General features: G+C 47.7%; 10 protein-coding genes across 10 annotated transcripts; 6 read left to right on the forward strand and 4 right to left on the reverse strand.

The window, feature by feature from the left end:
- Positions 1-61: 61 nt before the first annotated feature.
- Positions 62-486, reverse strand: EYB26_000359 (uncharacterized protein; the record flags this gene model as incomplete). Its single annotated transcript, XM_054259675.1, has 3 exons — positions 62-166; positions 264-385; positions 438-486. The coding sequence occupies 3 exons, from the start codon at positions 484-486 to the stop codon at positions 62-64; spliced, it is 276 nt and encodes a 91-aa protein (XP_054115650.1).
- Positions 487-921: 435 nt separating this feature from the next.
- Positions 922-3131, forward strand: EYB26_000360 (uncharacterized protein; the record flags this gene model as incomplete). Its single annotated transcript, XM_054259676.1, has 3 exons — positions 922-969; positions 1044-1230; positions 1285-3131. 3 exons carry the CDS (start codon positions 922-924, stop codon positions 3129-3131), a joined length of 2082 nt encoding a protein of 693 aa, XP_054115651.1.
- A 2392-nt stretch (positions 3132-5523) lies between these two features.
- Positions 5524-7281, forward strand: EYB26_000361 (uncharacterized protein; the record flags this gene model as incomplete). Its single annotated transcript, XM_054259677.1, has 1 exon — positions 5524-7281. One exon carries the CDS (start codon positions 5524-5526, stop codon positions 7279-7281), a length of 1758 nt encoding a protein of 585 aa, XP_054115652.1.
- Positions 7282-8134: 853 nt separating this feature from the next.
- Positions 8135-9177, forward strand: EYB26_000362 (uncharacterized protein; the record flags this gene model as incomplete). Its single annotated transcript, XM_054259678.1, has 3 exons — positions 8135-8760; positions 8814-8884; positions 8948-9177. The coding sequence occupies 3 exons, from the start codon at positions 8135-8137 to the stop codon at positions 9175-9177; spliced, it is 927 nt and encodes a 308-aa protein (XP_054115653.1).
- A 447-nt stretch (positions 9178-9624) lies between these two features.
- Positions 9625-10559, forward strand: EYB26_000363 (uncharacterized protein; the record flags this gene model as incomplete). The annotated part of the gene is made up of 2 exons (XM_054259679.1): positions 9625-10124; positions 10178-10559. 2 exons carry the CDS (start codon positions 9625-9627, stop codon positions 10557-10559), a joined length of 882 nt encoding a protein of 293 aa, XP_054115654.1.
- A 204-nt stretch (positions 10560-10763) lies between these two features.
- Positions 10764-13913, reverse strand: EYB26_000364 (uncharacterized protein; the record flags this gene model as incomplete). The annotated part of the gene is made up of 3 exons (XM_054259680.1): positions 10764-11309; positions 11368-13746; positions 13806-13913. The coding sequence occupies 3 exons, from the start codon at positions 13911-13913 to the stop codon at positions 10764-10766; spliced, it is 3033 nt and encodes a 1010-aa protein (XP_054115655.1).
- A 714-nt stretch (positions 13914-14627) lies between these two features.
- EYB26_000365 (uncharacterized protein) lies at positions 14628-15436 on the forward strand (the record flags this gene model as incomplete). Its single annotated transcript, XM_054259681.1, has 4 exons — positions 14628-14775; positions 14831-14889; positions 14967-15085; positions 15142-15436. 4 exons carry the CDS (start codon positions 14628-14630, stop codon positions 15434-15436), a joined length of 621 nt encoding a protein of 206 aa, XP_054115656.1.
- A 546-nt stretch (positions 15437-15982) lies between these two features.
- Positions 15983-20087, forward strand: EYB26_000366 (uncharacterized protein; the record flags this gene model as incomplete). Its single annotated transcript, XM_054259682.1, has 5 exons — positions 15983-15986; positions 16033-16054; positions 16121-19382; positions 19438-19574; positions 19628-20087. 5 exons carry the CDS (start codon positions 15983-15985, stop codon positions 20085-20087), a joined length of 3885 nt encoding a protein of 1294 aa, XP_054115657.1.
- Positions 20088-20695: 608 nt separating this feature from the next.
- EYB26_000367 (uncharacterized protein) lies at positions 20696-22190 on the reverse strand (the record flags this gene model as incomplete). Its single annotated transcript, XM_054259683.1, has 6 exons — positions 20696-20728; positions 20790-20911; positions 20980-21075; positions 21131-21210; positions 21860-22081; positions 22183-22190. The coding sequence occupies 6 exons, from the start codon at positions 22188-22190 to the stop codon at positions 20696-20698; spliced, it is 561 nt and encodes a 186-aa protein (XP_054115658.1).
- Positions 22191-23779: 1589 nt separating this feature from the next.
- On the reverse strand, positions 23780-24630 carry EYB26_000368 (uncharacterized protein; the record flags this gene model as incomplete). The annotated part of the gene is made up of 3 exons (XM_054259684.1): positions 23780-24146; positions 24218-24389; positions 24441-24630. 3 exons carry the CDS (start codon positions 24628-24630, stop codon positions 23780-23782), a joined length of 729 nt encoding a protein of 242 aa, XP_054115659.1.
- Positions 24631-24751: the final 121 nt, after the last annotated feature.

Genomic DNA, 24751 nt, shown 5'->3' on the forward strand with positions numbered 1-24751 from the left:
ATTCGATATTGCTCGGCCGCTCGTCTGCACACGGCTACCGCTGACCATGGTAGTCACATATCTAGTTGCTTCGTTCTCCTCCCTTGGCCGCCCGTAATTCATCCATCTTAGCCACTCGCTTCTTGAATTCATCGTATTGGCATTTTTCGTATGTATGGCGTTCAGTCTGGTGATGGGGATAGCGTTAGTAAGTTAGCTCGGAATCCGTCGAGCTTGTCTGGCAAACCACCACCACAGTCGGCAGTAGCTATAACATAACGTACCTCGCACTTCCAGGGAAGATAGTACTCGTCTCGACGGCATCGGTTCAAGGGAATGAGGAGGTGAGCGCATGAGTCTCTGTATGCGAGTGGAAGACGGGCATCCGACATTTCCTTGTGCGAGGCTAAAGAAGCTGTTAGATTAGAAAGCCATTGATTTCTAATTGAGCAACATACCGCTGTCGGACAGGCCCGCAAGGCTTTTGACTGACTCCACGACCGTCATGCTGTATCAGAAAATGTGAACAGTCGGGTTGACACGGTGATAAACAACTAGAACTGCTCCCTTCTCAAAAGCTGCAAGTACATCATTCGAGGTTGCTGTGGTGCTTCCCGTTGAAACCCGTGACACCGAGTCACATGACCCAAGCTGGTTTCCAGTATTTTCCAGATCAAGCCTAGCGCCTTCTTGGGGGATGCTGGACACTTTACGCGTCAAACCATCCTATGAACGCGTTCTCGCGATTTTGATTCGACTTGTTCTTCATGAGCCACCGTGGCTGCGACACATTGCTATCTTTGAAACAAACAAAGGATTCAAGAATACCTGACTGCGCGTATTGTGCTTGAATGTAGTCTCTCATCTATTTACAACGATCTACATATCTCTTTTTATTGTCGGCTTGGGGATCCGCGTCCAGACAGGGCGGCCATATCCAAGATGGCGGGGAGCACTGAAGGCATAGTATATTCGGCAACGTATAGTGGAGTGAGTTGTTCGCACGCCGATTTTGTGTCTGTCTTGGAAACGACTAGCTAACGCAATGATGCTGTTTTATCCAGGTTCCTGTCTATGAGTTCAAAATGGAGGGCGAGTGCCTGATGCGGAGGAGGGCCGACGATTGGATAAATGCAACACATATTCTCAAAGTCGCGGGGTTTGATAAACCCTCAAGGACTCGAATTTTAGAACGTGAGGTACAAAAAGGTGTACATGAAAAGGTGCAGGGAGGCTATGGAAAATATCAAGGTAAGACAGGTCTAGCCCTTCAATCAAGATCGTCACTTCTTACCGGTCGTCCAGGAACATGGATCCCATTGCCAGAAGCCCGTTTACTTGCAGAGCGAAATAATATTCTGGACAAGATACGCCCAATATTGGATTATGTTGCGGGGGATCGAAGTCCACCACCAGCGCCGAAACACACCACTGCTTCCAGGCCACGAGCGCCGCGAGGATCGGCCGCAAACAAGCGAGCCACGCAAGAAGAATCTTTCAATATGCGAGCACCCCGAATGAGTGTTCCAAGCTTCCCTCCTCCAGAGCAATATGAAATGCCACCGCCATCAACCTTTGAAGAGGAAGAATCCATTGAACAGACTACGCTAGAATCATCATCGATGATGGCGGAAGATGATATGGTCCCAATGTTTCAACATTCAACTCATTCTAGGAAACGAAAACGTGGTAGGGGTGAGATGAATGTTATGTCAACCACTGAGCAGGAGCATATACTATATGGAGACCAACTTTTGGACTATTTCATGACAGTAGGCGATGCTCCAGAGGCTGCAAAAGTACAGCCCCCGGTACCGCCGGCGAACTTTCAAGTAGATCGTCCTATTGACGATCAAGGTAATACTGCGTTGCACTGGGCTGCTGCCATGGGAGACCTAGAAATCGTTCAGGATCTCTTACGTCGTGGTGCCAATGTACAAGCAGTGTCGGTTCATGAGGAAACTCCTCTTGTGCGCGCAGTCTTGTTCACCAACAACTACGAAAAAAAGACGATGCCTTCGCTTGTGAACCTGCTTCAAGATAATCTCACATTCCGGGACTGGTTTGGGGCTACAATCTTTCACCATTTGGCAGAAACCACTCGCAGCAAAGGCAAATGGAAGAGCGCTCGCTACTACTGCGAGGTTCTCCTCCAGAAGATACGTGATACATTCCCTCCACAGGAGCTGGACATGCTCCTCTCATGCCAGGATTCGAATGGCGATACACCAGCACTAGTTGCTGCTCGGAACGGTAATTTTCGCTTGACATCTCTTTTCCTGCTTCACTGCCGCCGTTCCGGAGATCTGGTCAATGAGAAAGGCGATACTGCTGTTGCCATCATGGACCAAGCAAATGCTCAGCGTGTCGTACCTCATGCTCCGTCTAGTGTCACTTATGTCAACGAACGAGCTGACAATGACACCCTTGATGTGATGGATACTGATAAATCTTTGAACCTGCCGCCGACCTCGTCCCCTGTGACTTCAGCCATGGCTAGCAAAATAGCTCTCTTGATGAATGAGGCACAGCGGAAGCTCAGTCTGGCTTACGGGAATGCTAAAGTCGGCCAACAGAGTGCCGGAGACGCGACGAGTCCCCAGGACTTATTCGAGCAGTTGGAAAAGGATCGAGAAGCCCTACAAAAGGAGAAGGCCTCATTCCTGTCTCAGGAAAACACAAATGAGTCGTTTGATCTACAAATGAATCGCTACAAAGAAATTGAAAGTCGTTGTGCATCGCTCATCGAACAGATTCATCGCAAACAACTTTCGGATCGCTTTGCCGTTGGAGCTCCCAAGGAGCAAGCCCCGGCTTCGAGCGAACCTTTAGATGCAGAGGAACTTCTACAACGCTTTGAGTTGATGCGTAGATTAGTCTCAGCACAGGAGGAGCGACGAGAAGGAGTTCGAGATCTCTTGCAGCAAAAGGCCGATGCTGGCGTTAGCACAAAGCTAGACATGCACCGAAAATTAGTAGCGTTGGCCACTGGTCTAAAAGAGGATGAGCTTGATCCAATGTCAGCTGAGCTGGCAGATACCCTCGAATTTGAGCGGATGAATGGCAAAGAGCAGGAGGATGGCCCATCTGGCCAGGTTCCACTGCCTCCGCATGCGATGCTTTCTGGTCCTACTGTTCCCATCGATGCTTGAAACTACAAGGTATATATTCGACATTGCACTTGAGAAGCTCTATTCCTTTCCATGCTCAAGCAAGAGCTTCATCCTACCAACTTGTACCAAACACTCGTTTTTCATATTCCATGACAACAACTTACCCACTGCCTAGGCCTTTCAAGGCTCGCTTGTGATACCCGTTTCTTCTTCTTTTTTCCATTGCTACCTTCGCCTTTGGCGGCAGTCTCTCTGTTGTGTACATAATCACTTCGGATTCCATCTTCGGGCAGACCTGAAGCGATGGCTGATATGTATGTGACATTTACTCTGGATCAATATTCTCATGATACGTAGGGGTTTTTCAAAGTGCTGTTCTCGTAACTACGTAGTCAAAGTTCGGCCTGGTTTGGCTTCGATAGGGCCGATCAGTAGTATACTACTACATAAAGGAACTCATCGGCAGTCCCACTCACACTAAAATTGATTCGGAAGGCTCGAAGAGTCGAAGAACAACGGTGAGTGGGATCGTCAACGCTGGATGGCTGCCATGACGAGCCACGTTGACACGCCAAACCAATGGTGGCCTAAGAGAGGGCTAATCTGGCGTGCTCATTGGAGACAGCGCCTGTCCGCAAGCCCCGTAAGGCTCGGCACGGCGGTTCTTGGTTTCTATTGGGCTGGGTCGCCGCAACAAGTGTTCTTTGACGGGCAGACAGACATGACAATGGCATGCATATCACTCTGCTAGTGATGAAGGCATCGGCAAATGGGATGGGAGAAGCGCACTCCGGAGGCTGTCGAGCTGACCTCATCGGCCGTGATGGACAGCGACCCCTCACCTGTTCGAGTAGTAGATAGTTACCTCGTCGTCAACGATTGCTGAAGAACAGGCACTCTACAATGTCTGTCTGCATTGGATTTTGCGTCGTCGACTTGGGCTGAACGCCCACGGATACATGACGGTTTCAGAATGACCACGCCATATGAAGTAACAACGAAGTTAGTGCCACGCAACAATAATAGACACTTAAAGAGGTACGGATATAGTAGCTAGGTACGGAGTAAGTAGCAACTAGTAACTAGGTAGTTAGTACTGATACAGAGACAGACCAATGGCATGGTCACAGAAACACGCAAATGCACGCTCTGATTGGCGACACCTGAGACGCCCGGCCCCTGTCCTCGCGCGGTCCAGCTTGCTCATTGGCTCGCTTGGCGGGTCCAGTGCTCTGGCCCAATCAGCGCGCCAGCCTGGCCTTCCCCGTACGTGCTTACCACCTAGCCCATTTAATTTCCCCCAATCCTTTCGCTCTTCGCCTCTCTCTCTGCTCTCTCTTCCTCTTCCATCCATCTCTCTCGCCTCTCGTCTTGATCATCACCTCCTCTTCTTCTCTTCTTTTACCTTCTTTTCCCTGGGATCTTACTTCTTCCGTTCACTCCCCCCCTCCCCTTTGACTGCATTTTTCTTACTGCAAATAGTCGAACCAAGAAAAGAGAAAAGGAAAAAAAAAACATACAAAAAGAGACAGAAAAATATACTGCGAGACGTTCCCCTGAAGGCTTCTTCCCGCGGTTTCATCTCACGCTTTGTTTATTATCTCCTCTCGCACCACGCCAAAGAAGTCTTTCAACCCTTCATTAATTATCGATCAAGACTGTGTTTTCGAGTTACACATCACTGCCAACTACTGTTTATCAGCCTCCTGCTTTCTCTGGCGTTCTTGAAACGAGCTATCAAACACCCATTTTATTTCCCGCCCGAGGCATCCACACACGTGACATCTCGCAGCCTAAACCACATTTTCGACTTTTCAACAATCCGCTTGCGATTTGTTTGAAATAAAAAAGAACTTTTATTTCCATTCTTGGCTTGAATCGAATATCGACTCTTAACGAGGTGGGCTTGCAGTGCACCCGCGTCTCGTTTCAAACAGGACTACAATCAACCTTGGACGTGCCGGCCTTCGGAACCTCGTGCTTGATTCGATCTTTATTCGAAGCATACACCAACCCAATATCTTCTCTGTATATTTTAATCGTCTACATTCATCATTGTTCTTCGCGCTTCCGATTCCGTTTGCTTCTTGGTCATTGTCTTGCATTTTCGGTACGCGTCTTCCTCGGAGCTGCCACTCCCATTGGCTCATTGTTTGCTGACCTGTGGTTAACAGGTTCTGCTTTAGATTATTCTTCATTGACGGCTGCTTTTTGACCTACGGTTATCATCGACAAACGTTACTAATATTCTAATCGTTCGGTACACTTCAATACCCGCATCTCGAGAATTTGTCTCCGTTTGAAAAACAAAGTCTTTGTTGTCATCACACTCGATTACAACAACGCACTGCTCGGTTCTTTGAGTTGCATCCTTGCACATAACAACATATTAAGCATTTCCGAAGCTTCTATTTCTTCCTAAACATTGAGTATGGACGCAGGCGGTCTTACTCAAATGACTCAAAACTCTTCCTTTAATGGCGCTTCGCTTGGCGTTCCGGGTACTGGTTTCGCTTCCCGAGGAAAAGGCTCTCACATCAAACGCTTGAGTGTCCCTCCTCAAATTTCGACTATCAATGAAACGGGTCCGGCAACTGGTGTTGCCACTCCCCGGACCAGCCGTTCTCACCTTTTAGCTGGCTTACGCACCGCTCCAAAGTCAGCTACTGTTCCTTCTACGTACAACCAGCAATTCCAGGGTCATGGCCGTGTTGGTCTAGAAGGTAGCCGTTACGCTACAAATAGGACCAACGATCGTGTTCCTCAGACGGCTACTGGCGCGACATTCCCTCAGTATTCTTACGGACTGGATTCACAGAGTACAAACATGGGATACAACATGGGGCGTCCTCTTTATTCTCTCCCGGAGCAAGTACTCGCACCTCCAGCAATTGACTTGGGAGACGCCGATGGCATGGACGAAAAGCTTTATGCAGAATTGATGACCACCAACCTGTTCTTAGCTGCCCAGCAGCAGCGCCTCCAACAACAGTTGCTAAGTGTGACTGCTGCTGCCCAGCAGTTTCAGAACTTGAGTTTAGGTGCGAATCAGCTCAACCAACAATTCCCACAGCAGTTTCAACAGCAGCACATCCAATCTCAGCAGCAGGGTCAATTTACTTCCTTCGTTCCAGGCATGAGCGTGTACCAACAGCAGCTGCAGCAGGGCATGCAGCCTGTTGTTCAACCCGTTTCTGGCCAACCGGGGTTGTATTCGGTTTACAATCCAATGACCGGGCAGCAGAGCTTTATATTCGACAACAGCACTCCTTCGCCTCAGGAGGAGGATCCTCTTCCTACCTACCAGGAGTCAATTCAGTTACCTATCGGATATCAACAGGCACCCTTCCGTGCCGAGGTCTCTCCACCTCCTGAATCTGCTCGATCTTCTGCCCATGCTTCTTCTCGATCCGAATCACCCAAGGATATTCCTTCTCCACCCACAAATGCGACTCCGCTCTCAGTCCTTTCCGGAAACTCGTTGAGACGCAATCACAAGAAAAGTCACTCATTTGTGCCGGGTCTACGTACCAATACCGAGCTGCCACGCACAGGAGGCTCGGGTCCTCGCTCTGCCGTTCTTCCTCAAACTCCCTTGACTGGTACTTTTGGACCCGGTCAGGGTCGTGCAGGCGAACATCCATCTCGCCAGCCGCGCGGTCCGCCAGCCCTTGAAGAGCTTGTTGCTAAGCCCACATCGAAACATGAGGGCAGCAAGAACTTCGCTACACGTCAACGCCGTCGAGCGGTCCACAACTTGGTACGCGCGGGAATTGAGCGTCGGGGCGAATCTCGAAGCAACCATGGCAGTAGCGGCAGCAATACTCCTGCCAGTGAGACTGAATTCGTCTTTTCTGTTTCTGATGGGGATGATAGCCGTCGCGGAAGTGGAAGCCTTTCCAGCAAGCCCAGCTTGGGAAGCCTGCGTGCTTTTGCTAACGGGGCTATTGGCTCTGAGATCAAAAAGAAGGACCGTTCTTCGCGAGAACGGGTGTCTGCGGAAAACATGTACATACTTTCAGCTGCTGGTAGCGATGAGAGTTTTCCCAGCGCCCTGTCGCCCGTTGGTCCCCCGTCGACTGCTGCCATTGTCGCTGGTCACCGTTCAGTGAACCAGACTACGGAGCGACGAAAGACACCCATGTTGGTACTGTCCAGTGCTGAGAAGCGGAAGACCCCTATCATGTGAAGTAATCCTGGATGGTCACGTGTGTTTTAATTGATATTTGACGATAATTGAGCCGGCGGAAGGTTCGGCAGCAGGCAATTTCTGCCTAAGATGTTACGTTCATGTCTCTCCTTTAGTTGACTCTTGCAAGTCTTCAATTTCTTCTCTTCGTTTTTTTTCTTTTTGTGTTTAGCATTTCGTCCGCTTGGCAGATCGAGCTTGATCGCTTTATGTTCTGTTCGAATCATGTTCACTTCTTTCTACTCATTCATACCAACTTGTTACATTCTTATGTGGTGCGGTGTTGACCTACACCAGCACATTTGCCTTACATGTCGAGTCAGTTGCACTGACCATATGATGATCGATTTTCTCGATCAACGACGCTTTGATCGTTTTTGACAGGCTGTCATGACAACTATGAATCAAATAAATAAAGATAACCTATAGTATTCAAACTTCTGTAGTAAAGTTTCTTGTAGTATACAGAAGTTTTGCGTACTTGGATGCAAGTGTGACTCTACTTTTGGCCTAGTGTTATTTCCATCACGTGGCTGTGTCCATAGAACAACGATGACGATTTGACAGGGCAGTTCCTTTATCTCGTCATGAACTTAGGAGAATTATTGTGTGTTTGTCGTGCAGTTGCAATAACGGAGTATCAAACAAGCACAACACATCACCAATCCAGTTTCATCACGCTTCGAACAGACATATCATCTACATCTTGCTACCAAGTCTGGGACAGAACTATAACACCGAGCAATAGGAGTTGCGTTGAGTATTGCTCTGGTAAGGAAACACTCAAATAAACCTTAAAACTTTACTCACTACACTCACGGGACCTTGACCTTGGTGTCAAGTACTTGACAACATGGCGGCCAACGCTCTTACGCTTAAGGAGATCCCCACCCTTACACAACTATATCGTGCCCGAGTGTTATCACCAGCCAAACACACCATGGGCAGTGCCCCCTCCAAAGCACTGAATGACACTTTATCACACATTCGACACGACATTACTAAACTGCAAGTGGACTGCATCGTCAATGCCGCAAACAGAAGCCTCCTAGGCGGCGGAGGAGTAGATGGCGCCATCCATCGCGCCGCAGGCCATCGACTCCTCGATGAATGCCGCGCACTGGGTGGCTGCCGTACAGGTGATGCAAAGATCACGAATGGATACAATTTACCCGCTACAAAAATCATTCATACCGTTGGTCCTATCTACGACGAGGATAATCACGAATTATCAGAAACGCTCCTCCGGAGCTGTTATCGTCGAAGCTTGGAGTTAGCTGTGGAGCATGACCAGCGCTCGATAGCTTTCTCTGCTGTAAGTACCGGTGTGTATGGGTATCCGAATGAGGCAGCGGCTCGAGCAGTTCTGGACGAAGTTGATAAGTTCTTGAGGGAGGGGGACAATGTCTCCAAGCTCGAACGGGTTATTTTCTGCAGCTTTATGCCTGCTGATGTCAGAGCGTATGAGCGCTATTTACCGTATGACATCCACATTCGATGGCCTCCACTGCTACAAGACTAACTGCAGATAGGGCTTACTTCCCTCCCACGGACGAAGACATCGAGACCGCAAACGCAACTCTCAAGTCGCAGACCAATGACGGTCAGTGAATTTTGCGCCAATACTCGAGAACCAACAAAACCCTGACATAAGAATTATCATTAGATACCGTGATTGTCGACATCAATGAAGATGACAGCTACGATTCAGTAAGTGAAGACGAACAGGACTGGGAAGAGTTGTCCAGAGATGGCGACAACAAGAACCAGGAATTGGACGAAGAGCCCATCGAGTTGCATTCCTGGGAGGCCTCGGTGACGGACGTGCAGAGTATGCAGTCGAGTACAGCCGAGTTTGATGAAGTGTCGAAATCCGAAACCGAGAACAAGTCGTGATCAGGTGTTGTGTTCAACTAATTCTTAGATGCAAGGAGATTGCTGTATCTAAACCCTACTATGGTCGGAGACCGTGTTTAAAACCGGGACTTAGTTACATATGACGAATCTATGCTTAATGGAATAAATGCTTATTTTTATCTTTTAAACAAGATTGTATGTTGTAAAGCGATGGCCATGTAAATTGACTCTCATCAGTAGTTGCTGCAAACAATGCAAACATGCTACCGGTAAAGCTTCCATGCCTCCGCGATAACGCCGAACGGAAATTTTGTGATTGTGATATAATCAACATTACCATGATCCTGAAAAGAAATCAACATTGCTCGAAGAGGGGAAGCTGAAACTCTGAAACTCCAGTGAACACCCATTGGGTCTAGCATATACAGTTCGGCGTGATTGGTTTCTCCCTAACTACGCCGTCCTCTGGCGACTTCCCGGCCGATTATGGCAGACTCCAAAGCAAAGCAGACAGCTGCACGAATAATATCCAAACTGCCCGGCGCAATCAAACCCTCCTCGCCTTCCTCCAAACCACGAGTGTTGTCTCGGTTCGAGTTGAAAAACAGACTCTCTCCCACCGCTAAAAATAAAGACACGCCCTCGCCCATCGATATAAACGCATTCTATAAAGAACGTCCCTCCCGCTGGTCTGCCTTTCGAAGTCGATTTCGCGCTCGCTACGATGCTTTGCCAACATCAGTTCGATGGACTTTTCGTGCGCTTCGAACTATTGCGCCCATAGTGCCAGTGGGGATATTCTTTTCCGAGCATGTGCTTCAACTCATGTGGGTTGCCGGACCGTCTATGACGCCGTATCTAAATGAGAACTATGAGCAGACACAGACGGAGAGTGATATTATTCTTGTGAATTTGTGGCCGTGGGGGACCGTGTGGCCCTGGAATAGGACGAGGAGGTTGGAGAGGGGGATGGTTGTTACGTTTCGGTATGTCTCCCTTTACATCCTATGTGGAAAAGTGTCTTTACTGATGTGTATAGGTCACCTGCGAATCCCGAGCATATAGCCATTAAACGAGTTATCGCCCTCCCAGGCGACCGCGTCATGACACGAGAACCATGTCCACGACCCTCGCAAATAGTCCCCTTCAATCATGTCTGGTTAGAAGGTGATGCGGACGATCCACGCAAATCGCTTGATAGTAATACTTACGGCCCAGTGAGCATCAATTTGATTACGGGTAGTGTGGTGGCGGTGCTATATCCGCGCATGAGGCTTCTGAAATGGTGGGAATGGGATCCGCCTGCTGAAGCCCAGGCGGGTTCTGATTCACAAAAGGAGGCGGGAGAAGCGTATCGAAGTTCGGTTAGAGATAGAGTTGTTAAACAAGCTGTTAAGATTGAGGTACCTGGATTGGATTGAATATTCTTTTCAGCATGTTATTTGGGTTTCATCTATTGTACATATATTTGCATGTGGAGTACGAGGGTTGTTCGTACTGGGGTATTTTAACTATGTATTACTAGACACTAGAGCTTGGACCATTGGTTCTTATGTATGAAAACAATAAGATACATCCAACTGAGCAACATGGCTACATTCAGGCTTCGACGTGTGGTAGAGTAATCAGACAATCCTCACGTCCTCTCCCCTTTCTTCCTGTAACCTGTTAATCTCCGTTTCAATATATAGCACCCATCGATCTCGCTCAATACGGTTCCTAGCTTTGAAGACGACGGTTCGTCCAGGTACACCGAGTGCAGAAACACGACGAAGCATTCTGTTAGTCTTGCCCTCCTTTACCTCGGCAGCTCGGAACAGACTCTTGCGTATGGGATGCCAAATGACAAAACATATAGCTGTATCTTCGTCTCGACTTGTCCAACCATCTTGAGCAAGGTAGATTCTCGGCAAGGCATGGTGGCCGGGGTAGTTGTTATCGAATGTCTGATTGGTATATAGTAAATCATTCTCAGTCAGGAGGCCAGAGTAGATATAACAATCTTGTAGGTCTAGCGTCGCTACCCGTTCCTTATGAATGTGTGGGATTTCGACCCCGTTGTGCTTGCGAAGAGTGTCTTGGAAAATTAAGAGCTGTCCAGAAGTGCAAATGACTTGGCAGCGATGAAATGTTGAACGACGACGAGGTTTGCGGTAGAGGTATCCTGACATCTAGCAACGAACTGTAAGCTTCAAGATCATGGTGATGGTGCAATGCTTCTGAGCTCACCTTGATTGCTCGACACCCCGCCAGATGGCACATGTTGTACAGATGTGGCGAAGCTTCTGCTCGTCTCACCTCCCATTTACTAGCAAACTGACCAAACACTGATTCCATCCTCTCATCAATATTCAAAATCTCAAGATTATGTTGGCGGATAGTTTTGAGCTCTCTAGCATCGGCCTTTACCCGATTTTTCCAGTACCTGACTAGGGTCGTGAGACGTTTAATCCATTCATTTCGCGTTTCTTCGTTGTAAGCTTTGAAGCGGAGCACGAGATCGTTCGATAAAACAAGCTCAAATCGACTATCGTCTACATCATGTGCTCCTTGGCCTTCTGCACTGTTTCTGATCCCATTGGCATCTCCCGATATTCGCACATCATTCACCTGGCATAAATCCACAAGGCCTTCTGCGTTCTGCAAATTGGCGATATTGCGTGCAAACTGCGACATTGCTTCTTCATCACGCCGTCGCAGAAACTGCGCATTACCACTCGCAAGCCATGTGATATGTCCGTCTTGTACTGGGTAAGGAAGAATATCGTACCGCAGTGGATTCCGTTCGGCAATTTCCTGATATGTCGGTATAGTAGTTTCTGTATAATCGGTATCCGGAGGATGTGGAGGTAGCGCTTTCGACGGCTTACAAAAACACAGAAACCGGTCCTGGCTGAAATAATACTGTCGCTTGGAGAATTCCTTGCCCAGTCTTTGTTGCACACCTTTCTGAGAAGTGAGACGTACGAGAAAGCCTTCGATAGGGGCTGGCTCCACTTCCTCCTCGCCATCTGTCTTTAGCATGGTGGGATAGTGGTGTTTTGGCCTAAGCTCCAAATCATGGGAAGTTTGCATTCCAATAGTTTCGTACATGTGTTCTTCATTGGCACCATAAATCCATTCAAGACGGTCAAATCGTTTCCATGCCAAACCCATTTTCGACGTTTTTGACCAGTGTTCCAGTGCTTCAGACCATCCACTGCGGCTTTTTAGTACATTAATACAGTTACCAACAATTGCATTGGCGGTTAATGTCTCCCTTTCACGTGAGACTTCGTTACCAAGGCGAATTTGTTTGAAAGGATTTTTGAAAGTAACAGAGATATCCAGATCAGGCACATTGATAAGCAAAGATGTTGGACGATGCCACCCCAGTGTCTGTTTGATAAAAGTATACCATTCCATTGCATGAGTTGAAGACCGAGGTCTTAGAATAAAGATTCGTGTACCAAGCTTGTATGGGTGCCATATAGCCCAAGTCTTGTCCAGTGCGGAGTACAAGTTGACTTTGGTGATTTTCTTGTCCAATGGAACTTCATAGTATGCTGATTTTCGTGACTTTTCCACACCCTGGATAACCCGAGTTTTGTACATCTCCAGCGTGAAGTGGGCGCTATCCTCGAGGGCTTTCCGGCAGACGACGACATACTCACGCCATTTCTTGATTTCTCGGGTCTCTGTTCGAAAACTGATATTCTCAGAATAATCAAATGGTAGTTCTTGTGAAGTTTCCTCAACTCGTACAAGCATCTTTTGTGCTCTGACCATCTCGCCTTCACTTTCTTTACTCCAACGAGGCCTGTTGGCGGAAACTTTGTCCTGCGTTCGTTCGATTCGAGAACGAATGCGTTGTTGCTGATTCATAACATTGTCATCCAAGTTGAAACGAGCAATTTTTGCTCTTACCCTGTCTTGGGGTCCGGATGCCCGCTTGGCTGTTTGCACATCATGAGGCTGGGGTTCCTGTGGCCGGAGAGTCTTTGTCGAAACAGTAGAGTCGGCCTCTACATCGTTCCGGTGTGGAAGAAGGGATGCAGTGGATCCTGTATCTGTCGCAGAATGCAAAGTGCTTAGCACTTGGGACGACCGTCCTGGCGAGGGATGCGTATGCGTCCATCTAGAAGCTGTACCAGAATCACGTGAAGCCCTTGGCTTGTTTAATGTGGTGGCCTTAGTGATAGATGGACTCAAAGGTTCTTCTTCTCCTGGAAGAGTTTCTCTGGCAGTCACGAATGTGCTTGCTACTCCAGTATCAGCATCGGATGGGCTAGGCTCGCCTTCCTCGGTCGTATCAACCTCCTGGTTTTCATTGTCTGGATCGTGAGTTGATGGATCACGCCTTCTGGTGGAATCGTCGGGTGTTCCATCATCGTCACGGTCATCCAAAGTCTCGTTCACTTCTGTCGGAGGTTCCGGCGAAGGGGAACGTGGGGCTTCGTTGAATGAAGTAGTCTTTGCCGAGAATGTCAGAGTGCGAGAGGTGTAGTTTTTGAAGCTTAGCCTTGACCGATACCAGGCCTTTCGATGACTATGTATCCAATGTTCGGGAATGGGCCCTATAAAATGTCTCCGGGACGTCAGGTATAGGTGACGTGCAGAAGCATGATGCTAGCCATGATGCATTAGTGGAAACTGATCTCTGAAAAATCCGAAGCTTTAATATGTACCAAACGCCGTGCTGTATAAGATGTAGCGTCTAAGCCACGATATTGCTCAGGCTCGTCTTGGACGGCAGCGTCATGTGGGTGTTGTTGGGCATCGGGGGAGCTCGTCATCGTGCTCAATTCCAGCTGAGCGACGAGATCAAGGGCAGCAAACGATAAACATCATGGCACTAGTATAAGTAATGGTATGAGTGTCGCAATGCAAAGCTGAAAAAACAACGGTGTTCGAACTCGCATGATAAACAAAAAGATGGAAGGCGTCCCTTGACATTGGGATCGTGACTACAACCCGTGATGATTGGAAGCTATGACGTCGTTTGCCTGGGGCTAGGGCAGGTGTGGCAGTCCAGGCGCTTGTATACAAAAGGCTTAGCTTCAGCGTACCATCTCTGAAAGAGGGTTAGCACCCGGATCGGACTTTAGCATCACGCTAGTGTCCGGCAGCAGTCTTGGCTGGAGAAAAAGCCACTATGGCTTCTTCGTTGGCCCATCACGTGATCCAGGATTGTGCTATAATGTGAAGCGATGAGTGGATGAAGATCTCTAGTCTACTATGTAAGTGTCCCACTCTGGGATCTAACTAGTGTATCCGGACTAGTTTGGCACGTGACATGTGCTTAAGCCCCGCGGCTGTATGTTTGTTGTGTTTGGTCCCCGCTGTCAATGCGTGGGAACTGTCCGTGCTAGCTTGGATGATCATATTGGACAAGTTACCGCCACTTCTGACTTCAGCTCCCCTGAATCCCTTCTCAACCTCAATTATTGAACTGTCTTTCTTTTCTATTCTCATTTTCCGTTACAATTGTCAATTGAATTTCTGCAATCATGTCTGCTCCAGTCATTCCTCCCGGCAAAACTTGGCTCGATACCTTGCAGAAGTCATTTGTTGATGTACCTGTCGACGCAGCTAACGACAATGCCATATCTACCAAAGAATTCCTCGATGCTGTAGAGTCTTTCACAACCCTGTTTGGTTAGTTGGTATTCGTGGATATCACAATTCTACAACAACATACTAACTGGTACAGATGTGATTGGCGTCATGGCTTTCAACACAGTAAAGAGCGACCTTCTTGGAAATGTCAAGGTACATAGCATTATCTTACCCCCGGTTCCCTCATCACTTGCCGCTGCTAATAAATGCTCATACGGTGTGGTTTACAGAAACTCCGCGAGCGTTATAATGCTGCCACCGCCGAATCCGAGACTTTGCAAGCCCTCGTTCTTAATGAATTGAAGACGAAGAAACACACTGCTACGGAAGGTCTCCTCTGGCTTGTTCGGTATATTTACAGCTCTAATAACCTGGGGGGATTGCCTTGCTAAATACTATTCTTAGTGGTCTCGAGTTCACCGCTGAAGCCATCCGTGACAGTCTCGATGCCCCTAATAAGGAATTGGTTGACTCTTTCCGCGCTGCATACGGAAACACACTCAAACCTCACCACTCCTTTGTGATCAAGCCGATTTTCAATGCCGCTCTTTCCGCAACCCCGTACCGCAAGGACTTCTTTGATAAGCTAGGTTTCAACGCCGGCGTGGAGCCTGCTATGAAGGAATACGTTTCTGCTTTACAGAACCAAGTCAAGATTTTGAAAGACTTTCAATCCCGCAAGGAGGCTCAGTGGAAATAGGTCGTGGGCTGAGCTTTGCTTTCTTCTGCCAACCCGATACGCTACCGAAATTGAATATGGGTACTTGAGCCCGGTAGGATTGTTATGGGTCTGTGCTTAGAGGGAATGCGATTGTGCTCAATTATCACACCTCTGCATATATCAAGCGAGTCATATCTAGAGTCTTTTGAATATACAGTACATATATCGAATCTATCCCTATTCCTTCTACATAGTAGATTCAAGTGATAGTTCGGTGATAATTACGTGAGCCACTCGACAGCCAATAAGCACCTCGGACGTAGTTGGGGCTAGTGCCGTAATAGGCCAAGCGGTTGCCCAGTCCGGCCAATAGTATCGCGACAAATCAAACAGCGTCCCTGCGCAGTGGGCAGCCGCCGCCGATAATCTTAAGCAACAAAGGCAAGCATTGCACTCGAATTTCTTCTTCTCCATTCTATCGCTACTGTGGCTTCTTCGACAGCTCCACGTTTCGACAAAAAGGGTCTGTTCGGCTTACCCTTTACAGCTACTCAGTTCTTTCTTATAGTTTTAGCCTGATTTCACATGTGTGACTGAATCTTCGATTACTTTGTGCTTTGGTTGACCTGCTACAGCAGGGTCTCCGAGTGGCAAGATGTAAGCAGTCTGCCCTCTTCAATATCGTCGCTGAAACCATACTAATCAGAGATCTATCGGTAAAAGGCCTACTAAACTTGTCGCAGACCCTCAAATTGAGAGTGCTTCTCTGCATAACCCCCTTCCGCTTTTTCTACACACCTACGTGTGGCCGTTTCTCATCGCATGGCCTGTCTTCTTTGCGTTCTATCTAAATCCCACTTCATATGATACCTACATCCAGGGACAAGAATGGACTTGGGTGTATTCAGGATCTATAATCACGCTACAATCGTTGTTCTGGTTGATGACCAAGTGGAGTGTCAATCTGAATACCCTTTTTACAACAACGCCCGCGTCGGAAGTTGACATCGCCCAATTGATCAAAGTCATCCCCATTACCAATGCCGGTGCTCCCGAAATTTGCAAGCTACTCCGTGATAATACGCGTGGAAAAGAAATAACTTCCTTTTTGTTCCAGAAACGACGATTTCTATGGTACCCAGAGGAGGGGAAATTCGCGCCGTTGTCATATGCACTAGATGAAGAGCCGAAGCCTGCTATCAAGACGTTCCAAAAATCCCGCGGTTTGCAGAGCAAATCTGAAATCGAGCGTATTCAACATCACTATGGCGACAACACATTCGACATTCCGGTGCCAACTTTCGTCGAGTTGTTCCAGGAACATGCGGTTGCCCCATTCTTCGTTTTCCAGGTGTTTTGCGTCGGTCTCTGGATGCTCGATGAATATTGGTATTACTCTCTCTTTACCCTCTTCATGCTAGTCACTTTTGAGAGCACTGTCGTCTGGCAACGTCAGAGGACTTTGAACGAATTCCGTGGCATGAATATCAAGCCATACGATATCTGGGTTTTCAGAGAGAACAAATGGCAAGAAATTACCAGCGATAAAGTGCTCCCTGGCGATCTTGTATCAGTGAACCGCACAAAGGAAGACGGTGGAGTCGCTTGCGATATTCTGCTTATCCAAGGTAGCGCAATCGTGAATGAAGCAATGTTATCCGGAGAAAGTACACCACTGCTGAAAGATTCCATTCAACTTCGACCTGGTGACGACCTTATTGATCCCGAGGGACTCGATAAGAACTCCTTCGTTCACGGTGGAACAAAGGTGTTACAAATCACTCACCCGAACCTTGGTGATCTCTCCGAGAAAGCTGCGAATGCTGCCTCCGGTGTGCCCAAACCACCTGACAATGGTGCCCTGGGTATCATCGTTAAGACTGGTTTCGAAACTAGCCAAGGAAGCCTCGTTCGTACAATGATCTACTCTACGGAGCGTGTATCTGCGAACAACGCCGAAGCACTGCTGTTCATTCTGTTCCTTCTCATCTTCGCCATTGCTGCCGCTTGGTATGTGTGGCAGGAAGGTGTTGACAAGGATCGGAAGCGCTCCAAGCTCATGCTTGATTGTGTCTTGATTATCACAAGTGTTGTCCCACCAGAACTTCCTATGGAACTTAGTTTGGCCGTGAATACCAGTTTGGCTGCTTTGAGCAAATTTGCCATTTTCTGTACAGAGCCTTTCCGCATCCCCTTCGCTGGACGGGTCGATATCGCATGCTTTGACAAGACTGGAACTCTTACTGGAGAAGATCTTCTCGTCGACGGTATTGCAGGCTTGTCGCTGGGTCAGGCTGGGGCCAAGGTTGATAAGGACGGCGCTCACACGGAAGTAATCAAGGTTCCTGAGGTCGGCAATGAGACTACCCTGGTACTCGCTACTGCACATGCGCTTGTGAAACTTGAAGAAGGTGAAATTGTCGGTGATCCTATGGAAAAAGCTACCTTGTCATCATTAGGCTGGGTCTTGGGTAAAGATGATGTCCTTTCCAACAAGGCCACAGGCTCTCAAAGATCGGAATCTGTTCAGATCAAGAGGCGTTTTCAGTTCTCCTCAGCACTCAAGCGTCAAAGCTCCATTGCTCATGTCACGACTACCGATAAGGCTTCCGGCAAGAAACACAAGGCTACATTTGTTGGTGTTAAAGGCGCTCCTGAGACTATTCGTACTATGCTCGTCCATACTCCTCCGCATTACGAAGAGACTTTCAAGTATTTTACCAGAAACGGAGCTCGTGTACTTGCACTTGCCTACAAGTACTTGTCCACCGACGCGGATTTTGGCCAGGGTCGCATCAACAACTACTCGCGCGAGAATATTGAGTCGGGCCTTCACTTTGCCGGTTTCCTTGTCCTTCAATGCCCTTTGAAAGAAGACGCCATCAAAGCTGTTCGTATGCTCAATGAAAGTAGCCATCGTGTCGTTATGATTACCGGAGATAACCCTCTTACTGCTGTTCATGTCGCGCGTCAGGTGGAGATTGTTGACCGGGAGGTATTGATTCTCGACGCACCTGAAAATGACAATACTGGAAATAGACTTGTATGGCGCAGTACTGATGACAAGGTCAATATCGAAGTGGATCCCTCGCATCCTCTTGATCGCGAGATTCTACAGACTAAGGATCTTTGCGTCACCGGATATGCATTGGCTAAATTCAAGGATCTCCCTGCTTTCTCTGATCTTCTACGTCATACTTGGGTGTATGCTCGTGTCTCCCCCAAGCAGAAAGAAGACATTCTCTTGGGCATGAAAGCTGCTGGATACACGACTCTCATGTGCGGTGACGGTACCAACGATGTTGGAGCACTCAAACAAGCTCACGTTGGTGTTGCACTTTTGAACGGAAGCCCCGAAGATCTTACAAAGATTGCAGAACATGCCCGCAACACCAAGATGAAAGAGTTGTACGAGAAGCAGGTTCAGATGATGGCGCGATTCAACCAGCCACCGCCTCCTATCCCTGTTCACATCGCTCATTTGTATCCCCCTGGTCCTACTAACCCACACTACCAAAAGGCTATTGAACGTGAAGCGCAGAAGAAGGGTCAGCCCGTGCCGCCACCCGTGACGGGAGCTGTTGCAGCTCCAGCTGCCCCTGCACAGCAAGCACTCACGCCTCAGCAACTACGTCAACAACAAGCTCAGGCTACCGCCGCTGGATTCGCGGACAAACTGACTTCTTCAATGCTCGAATCTGAGCTGGATGACGAGCCACCTACCTTGAAGCTTGGAGATGCATCAGTTGCCGCTCCCTTCACCAGTAAGCTTGCGCATGTCATGGCAATCCCCAACATTATCCGCCAGGGTCGTTGCACTCTCGTTGCCACTATTCAAATGTACAAGATCCTTGCTTTGAACTGTTTGATCAGTGCATACAGTTTAAGTGTCATCTACCTGGACGGAATCAAGTTTGGTGATGGTCAAGTTACTATTAGTGGAATGCTGATGAGCGTTTGCTTCTTGTCGATTTCTCGTGCCAAGGTGAGTTTCCTGCTGCTTGGAGTTATTAGATTATCGACTAATGCATATAATATAGTCCGTCGAAGGTCTCTCCAAAGAACGACCTCAGCCGAACATTTTCAACCCATACATCATTGGTTCTGTACTTGGACAATTTGCCATCCACATTGCTACCCTGATCTATCTTTCCAGATACGTTTCTAAGATTGAACCGTATGTCACGTTCCTCTCCTCCTGGCAATTAACAGTCCACTAACTCTGAATAGACCAACTGGCGAAGTTGACCTCGAAGGCGAATTCGAGCCCTCTCTTCTCAACAGTGCCGTCTATCTTCTTCAACTCATCCAACAAATTTCTACCTTCTCAATCAACTATCAAGGTCGTCCCTTCCGTGAATCCATCCGCGAAAACCGGGCCATGTACTGGGGTCTCGTCGGCGCATCAGGCGTCGCCTTCTCCTGCGCCACCGAATTCATCCCAGAGATCAATGAAAAGTTGCGCCTGGTCCCATTCACCGAAGAATTTAAGATGACGCTTTGCGTCCTCATGATTCTCGATTATGGTGGTTGCTGGGTTGTTGAGACTGTGCTCAAACACTTGTTTAGCGACTTCCGGCCCAAGGATATCGCTGTTCGTCGCCCTGACCAGTTGGAGCGTGAACAGGCGAGGAAGTTGGAGGAGCAGGCTGAGGCACAAGCTGAGGCGGAGAAGAATCGCAAAGTCTAAATTTTCAAGACTGTTGTGCGATTGTATACAATCAACCAACCTGTAGGTTTGGATTGTGAGGGCTGAGTTTTTGCTTAGATTTTTTACCCTTTTCTTTTCATTTTGGTTCGTTATATGTATAAAGAAGACTTCTTGACATTGTTATAGAATGTTTACAAGTACAGAAAGAACACATACTAGATAATCTTATTGCTTTTCATGAACAATTATCAAGTTACGCGACATCGGCCGGCATACGTAGAGTGAGTGAGAGGAAGATGAAAAGCACAACGAAGATTTCCATATTTGACTAAAAACCCCTCGCGCAAGCATAATTAAGAGAGAGAAAAAAAACAGGCATCACAAAAAAGAAGCAACCACGTGGAAAGAATACACAAAACCCCATCAGCCCATACCGAAGGAACCAGAGATAATAAAAAGGAAAAACGTGTCAGAGAGATAGCCATGATTAGGTAGGCTAAACAAGCGATATCGTAGGAAGAGAGAACACAAGAACCATCAGAGCCGACGAATAGAGGGAAAAGTTCCTAATCAAATATAATCATACACGGAGGGATGATTTTGTTCTTTTTTGTTTCTCTCTGAGTTGTAAAGAGAAAAGAAAAGATTTAGGAAGATTCTTCCTCGTCGTCGCCACCAGCCTGCATCAATGTGTTAGCATTCATGGTTCAGAATGGAGCTAGAATCACGTCAGGAACGTACCAAGTAGGTGGCCTTCTGGTCCTCGTAACGCTTCTTGTCGGCGGCAGCCTTGTCTTCATATGGCTTTCGCTCGGAGTCGCTCAATCCCTTCCACAGCTCACCGAGCTTACGGCCAAGGGCACCTGCATGACAGAATGATTAATTGATTGAAAGTGATATGACGTGACGGAAAGCAAAGGGTAAAGCATACCAAAGGCAATGCCTGGGTTTTCGTCTCGGACGCGCTCACGGTTCTCGTTGGCGAAGAACATGTAGGCAGAGAGACCGCGCTTAGGGGCGTTAGGATCTGTCGCGAGGTTAGCTATCATTCGGTGTCGCGTCAGTGTGAAAGATCGGCTTACCCTTCTTTCTCTTCTCAACACCGCCGCGCTTGGCCTTGCGTGTAGTCTTTTCCTTAGCCATGTTGACTATTGGGTATTGGCTGTAGGCGACAGTTAGTTTGGTTGATGGAATATATGTAGTGTGTGTATAAGTAATGAGGGTGATAAACAAGTGAAACGAGTTGGGATTGAGGGTTAAATTTGCTGGCACCCCGGTCGGAAAATGTATGCGACCAGGAAAAACAAGTCAAGAAACACGAGAAGCAAAGGCGCAGTGTGATGCGCGACGATGGTGCAGAGTCGATGAGAGCGTTGTTGGTGTTGCGGGCGGGACGCGGATGCAAACACCAATTCGCGTCTCCCCAAGCTTGAAACGAGATTGCTTTTTTTTTTTTCATTTCTGTATGTTCAAGACTCACAAGCGACAGGAGAAAATGGGAAAAAAAAAGAATCAATTCGAATGCGCAAATAGACCCAGACTTTTCAAATTCAGCGAAATAATAATTTGCGCTGCCAATGAAGAGCTTGGTGGTGTGTTGGTAGTTGGGGTAGGAGGGAAGCGAGATGAGGAAAGCGCAGAGTTGAAGCGCTACCAAGAGCGAAAATGAAGCAATTTCAAATGAAAAGACGCGTGAATCAAGTTGAAAAGAACAGGAAAAGTGGTGGATGGGAGGGCAATGGACAATGGAAGATATTGGTGGACCCGATATATGATCGGGATAGTCAGTATGTTTATTTGGGGGAGCTTACCTTGTATAGCAGTATAGTAGTGGTGGTTTGTATGAGAGGCGGTTTGTATGGGAGAAAGAGTATGTAGAGAGAAGAGAGGACGGCAGTGTAGTAGTAATAGTAGAGGGAGAGAGGGAGAGGGAAGAGAGAGGGAAAGGGCGGGACTGCCCTCCTCCCTGCGGGTTTGCTAGCAAAACAGCCGCAGTCTGGTTACTGCTGTACCATACTGAGCTAAGTGCGGGACTAATACAGTCACATTACATTCATTACAAACGGACACTCTCAGCGCACCATGCGTGCAGTGGTCGGCGGCCCTTGTTCGTGTATCCGGACGGTAATCTTACCCAACCATCAGATCAGCTAGTAAGTGTGTGCCAGTTCCACTGTCAGGCAAGGGCGACTGACTGACCCATACTACATAGAGTGTGCTGTATGGTATGGTACCGTACTATGTATCAAGGCAATTTACTAACAAAATCGTCGGTAATGTTAAGTTACATGTACGTAGGTAGTACGCCAACTTCCCTGTCCATAGCCTGCTGCCACTACGCATTCTTGCGCCGTTCCTTGGATTGCTGCTTTAGCAAAGACTTGCATGCATAGATTGAGTACGGCCATATGGGTAAAATAATACAGATGTCTACTATTCGGCTTGATTTTAGCTTCTTCCCGTCGTATGTAACATGTGTTCGCTCTCATACGGATTAGAGTCAAAGCATCCGGGCGCATGTTTGCGTTGGCGGAGTACGTAGTTAACATACCAGTACCCGTTTTTACCACTTTTGAATGGAGAATGTATCAAACCCTCCTACATCCCCCGTATCTGTAGTACCGCTAAGCTCCATATTACGTAGCCCGTACTCCGTATCAAGCTTCGCACTTGATCACTGATCACTCTTATTAGGCAGTGTGGCCGACGCCATCCGCACGACTCACTAAGGTCACCAGAGTTATGACAGGAGAACCAAATTGCATGCGAGACATATGCACGCCGGCATTTTTGATAGCAGTGCTTCAAGCGTAAGTTGCGACTATGTACGGAGGATGTACGATTCAGGATTTCTATCTACTACGTATGTTACTACGTAGTACATAGCTGCTCGATCGTGTGGATCGGTTGACTGCCGTACGCGGCCTGCTCTTAAATCTCAGCTGAACCCTTATTTACGCTTCAACATCGTACGCGTAAAGATAGACATGGTCATCACAGAAATCCGGAAAATACTAGGTACATGTTATGCTTAGCAGACCGGCAGTAATAACCCAACTAAGTTATGAACCTATGCTTAGTTGTAACCATCATACATAGAGATACATACATACAACACATACGCTACATGCCCGCATTGACATTCCGACGAGTTGCTCAACCTCATTTAATATCTATCCAAAAAAACGGTCAGCAACCAAAACGATTGGATGGATCATCAATACACGCTGAAATATTAATCTAGCATCAACCAACGGAATTTCTTGTCTGCTGTTTATCCGTAATATACGTTACTCCGCGGTCCGTACTGTATGCTCATACATGGTGGTGTGGGTTCTAGACGCGTCGCGACAGTCAGCATTTCCCTCCTACATTTCAAAATTTCAAACAGCTGCACCCGAAACACCGACACCGCACCCAGCACAGTCCATTGAGATTGATCTACTCTACTCTGTATCTTCTGTGCTTCCCTAGGTCGGTCTGTACTATGTACTCTTATGCGGTGTTTATTAGTCTATGCACCTACGTAAATGCTAAAATACTAGTACTCTGTACATAACACTGTGGACGAATCGATTAATGCACGTCACGCATTTTGAGCTTCGCGACCAATCAGATAATGTACCCACTATCGTCGGCGATGATTGGATAAACACAATCAGAGTAAACATTCAGCTTCATAGGGCTAGATATGATATCCTCAAGCGATCGATTGATTGAGTTGGGTAAATTCAATCAAGCTCATCCAGCACCAAACTGCGCAATCGGTCATCGCGAGCCCAGTCAACTCCGCTTCCTACTACCAATGCGCTAATAACGCTCTTTATGGTATCCCTCCGAGCGCGAGTCTTCTTGTACTCTTGCTCGATATCCTCCATCTGCGCAATAACGGCTTCGTCATCAATGCGGTCGCGCCACAACGTCTCTTGCGCTGTTAGCTCCAAGAGTTCAGAGGCCAGTCCCTTATTTTGTTCCATCAAACGTAGATTTTCGACTTCGGCATTTGACAGTGCTTCCACCGTAGTGGTTCGCGCGTTGACGAGATTTTCATAAACGAGGGAGAGTACATCTCGACGATTGATTAGTGGAAGAAGGGCTCTGTAGAAGAATCACGTTAGTCCCACTCCCTTGAATCTCTTGTTTTCTCAACCTAGTGCTGGTGAGCATACCTTTCCGCAGGGGATGCCGCCTTCAAATGCACTGCTTTCAGAATCGGATCCGTCATGAGAATCGACTCGGTGGCTTTTCTTCGCACTGTAAAGGTTGCGCGAGCTTCTAGGAGTTCGCGCTCTGCGACTGACAGCTGCTCTTCCACATCTTGAGCGATGGTTTCCTCTGCATCTTCACGCGTCATCAGCATAGAACTAGAATAGTAGCTTGGAAATAAAATACCTTGCTCTAAGATTGCGCGTTCTAGCTCTAGTTCCTGGATTTGATCATAGAGTTGCAATAGTAGCTCCTCCTTGCTAGATACCGATAAGACTTCTCGGCGATCGTCAGCTGCCAAATCCAGCAGGGCCGTCTCCGCCTCAGTCAAGCCCAACGTATTAGACGAATATTGATCTTTATCATCTGGTGCCATGAACAAATATTAATTGCCGCCAGAAGGCAGAAGATCGCATCTCGTGATATAGTGAGTACTGGTCAGTCGCAACGCAACGCGTTGCCGGGTTTATCCCGTCGAGATCATTGGGTCGCGCCTT

The sequence above is a fragment of the Talaromyces marneffei genome, chromosome 1, assembly GCF_009556855.1.
Source record: "Talaromyces marneffei chromosome 1, complete sequence".
Taxonomy (NCBI): Eukaryota; Fungi; Ascomycota; class Eurotiomycetes; order Eurotiales; family Trichocomaceae; genus Talaromyces; species Talaromyces marneffei.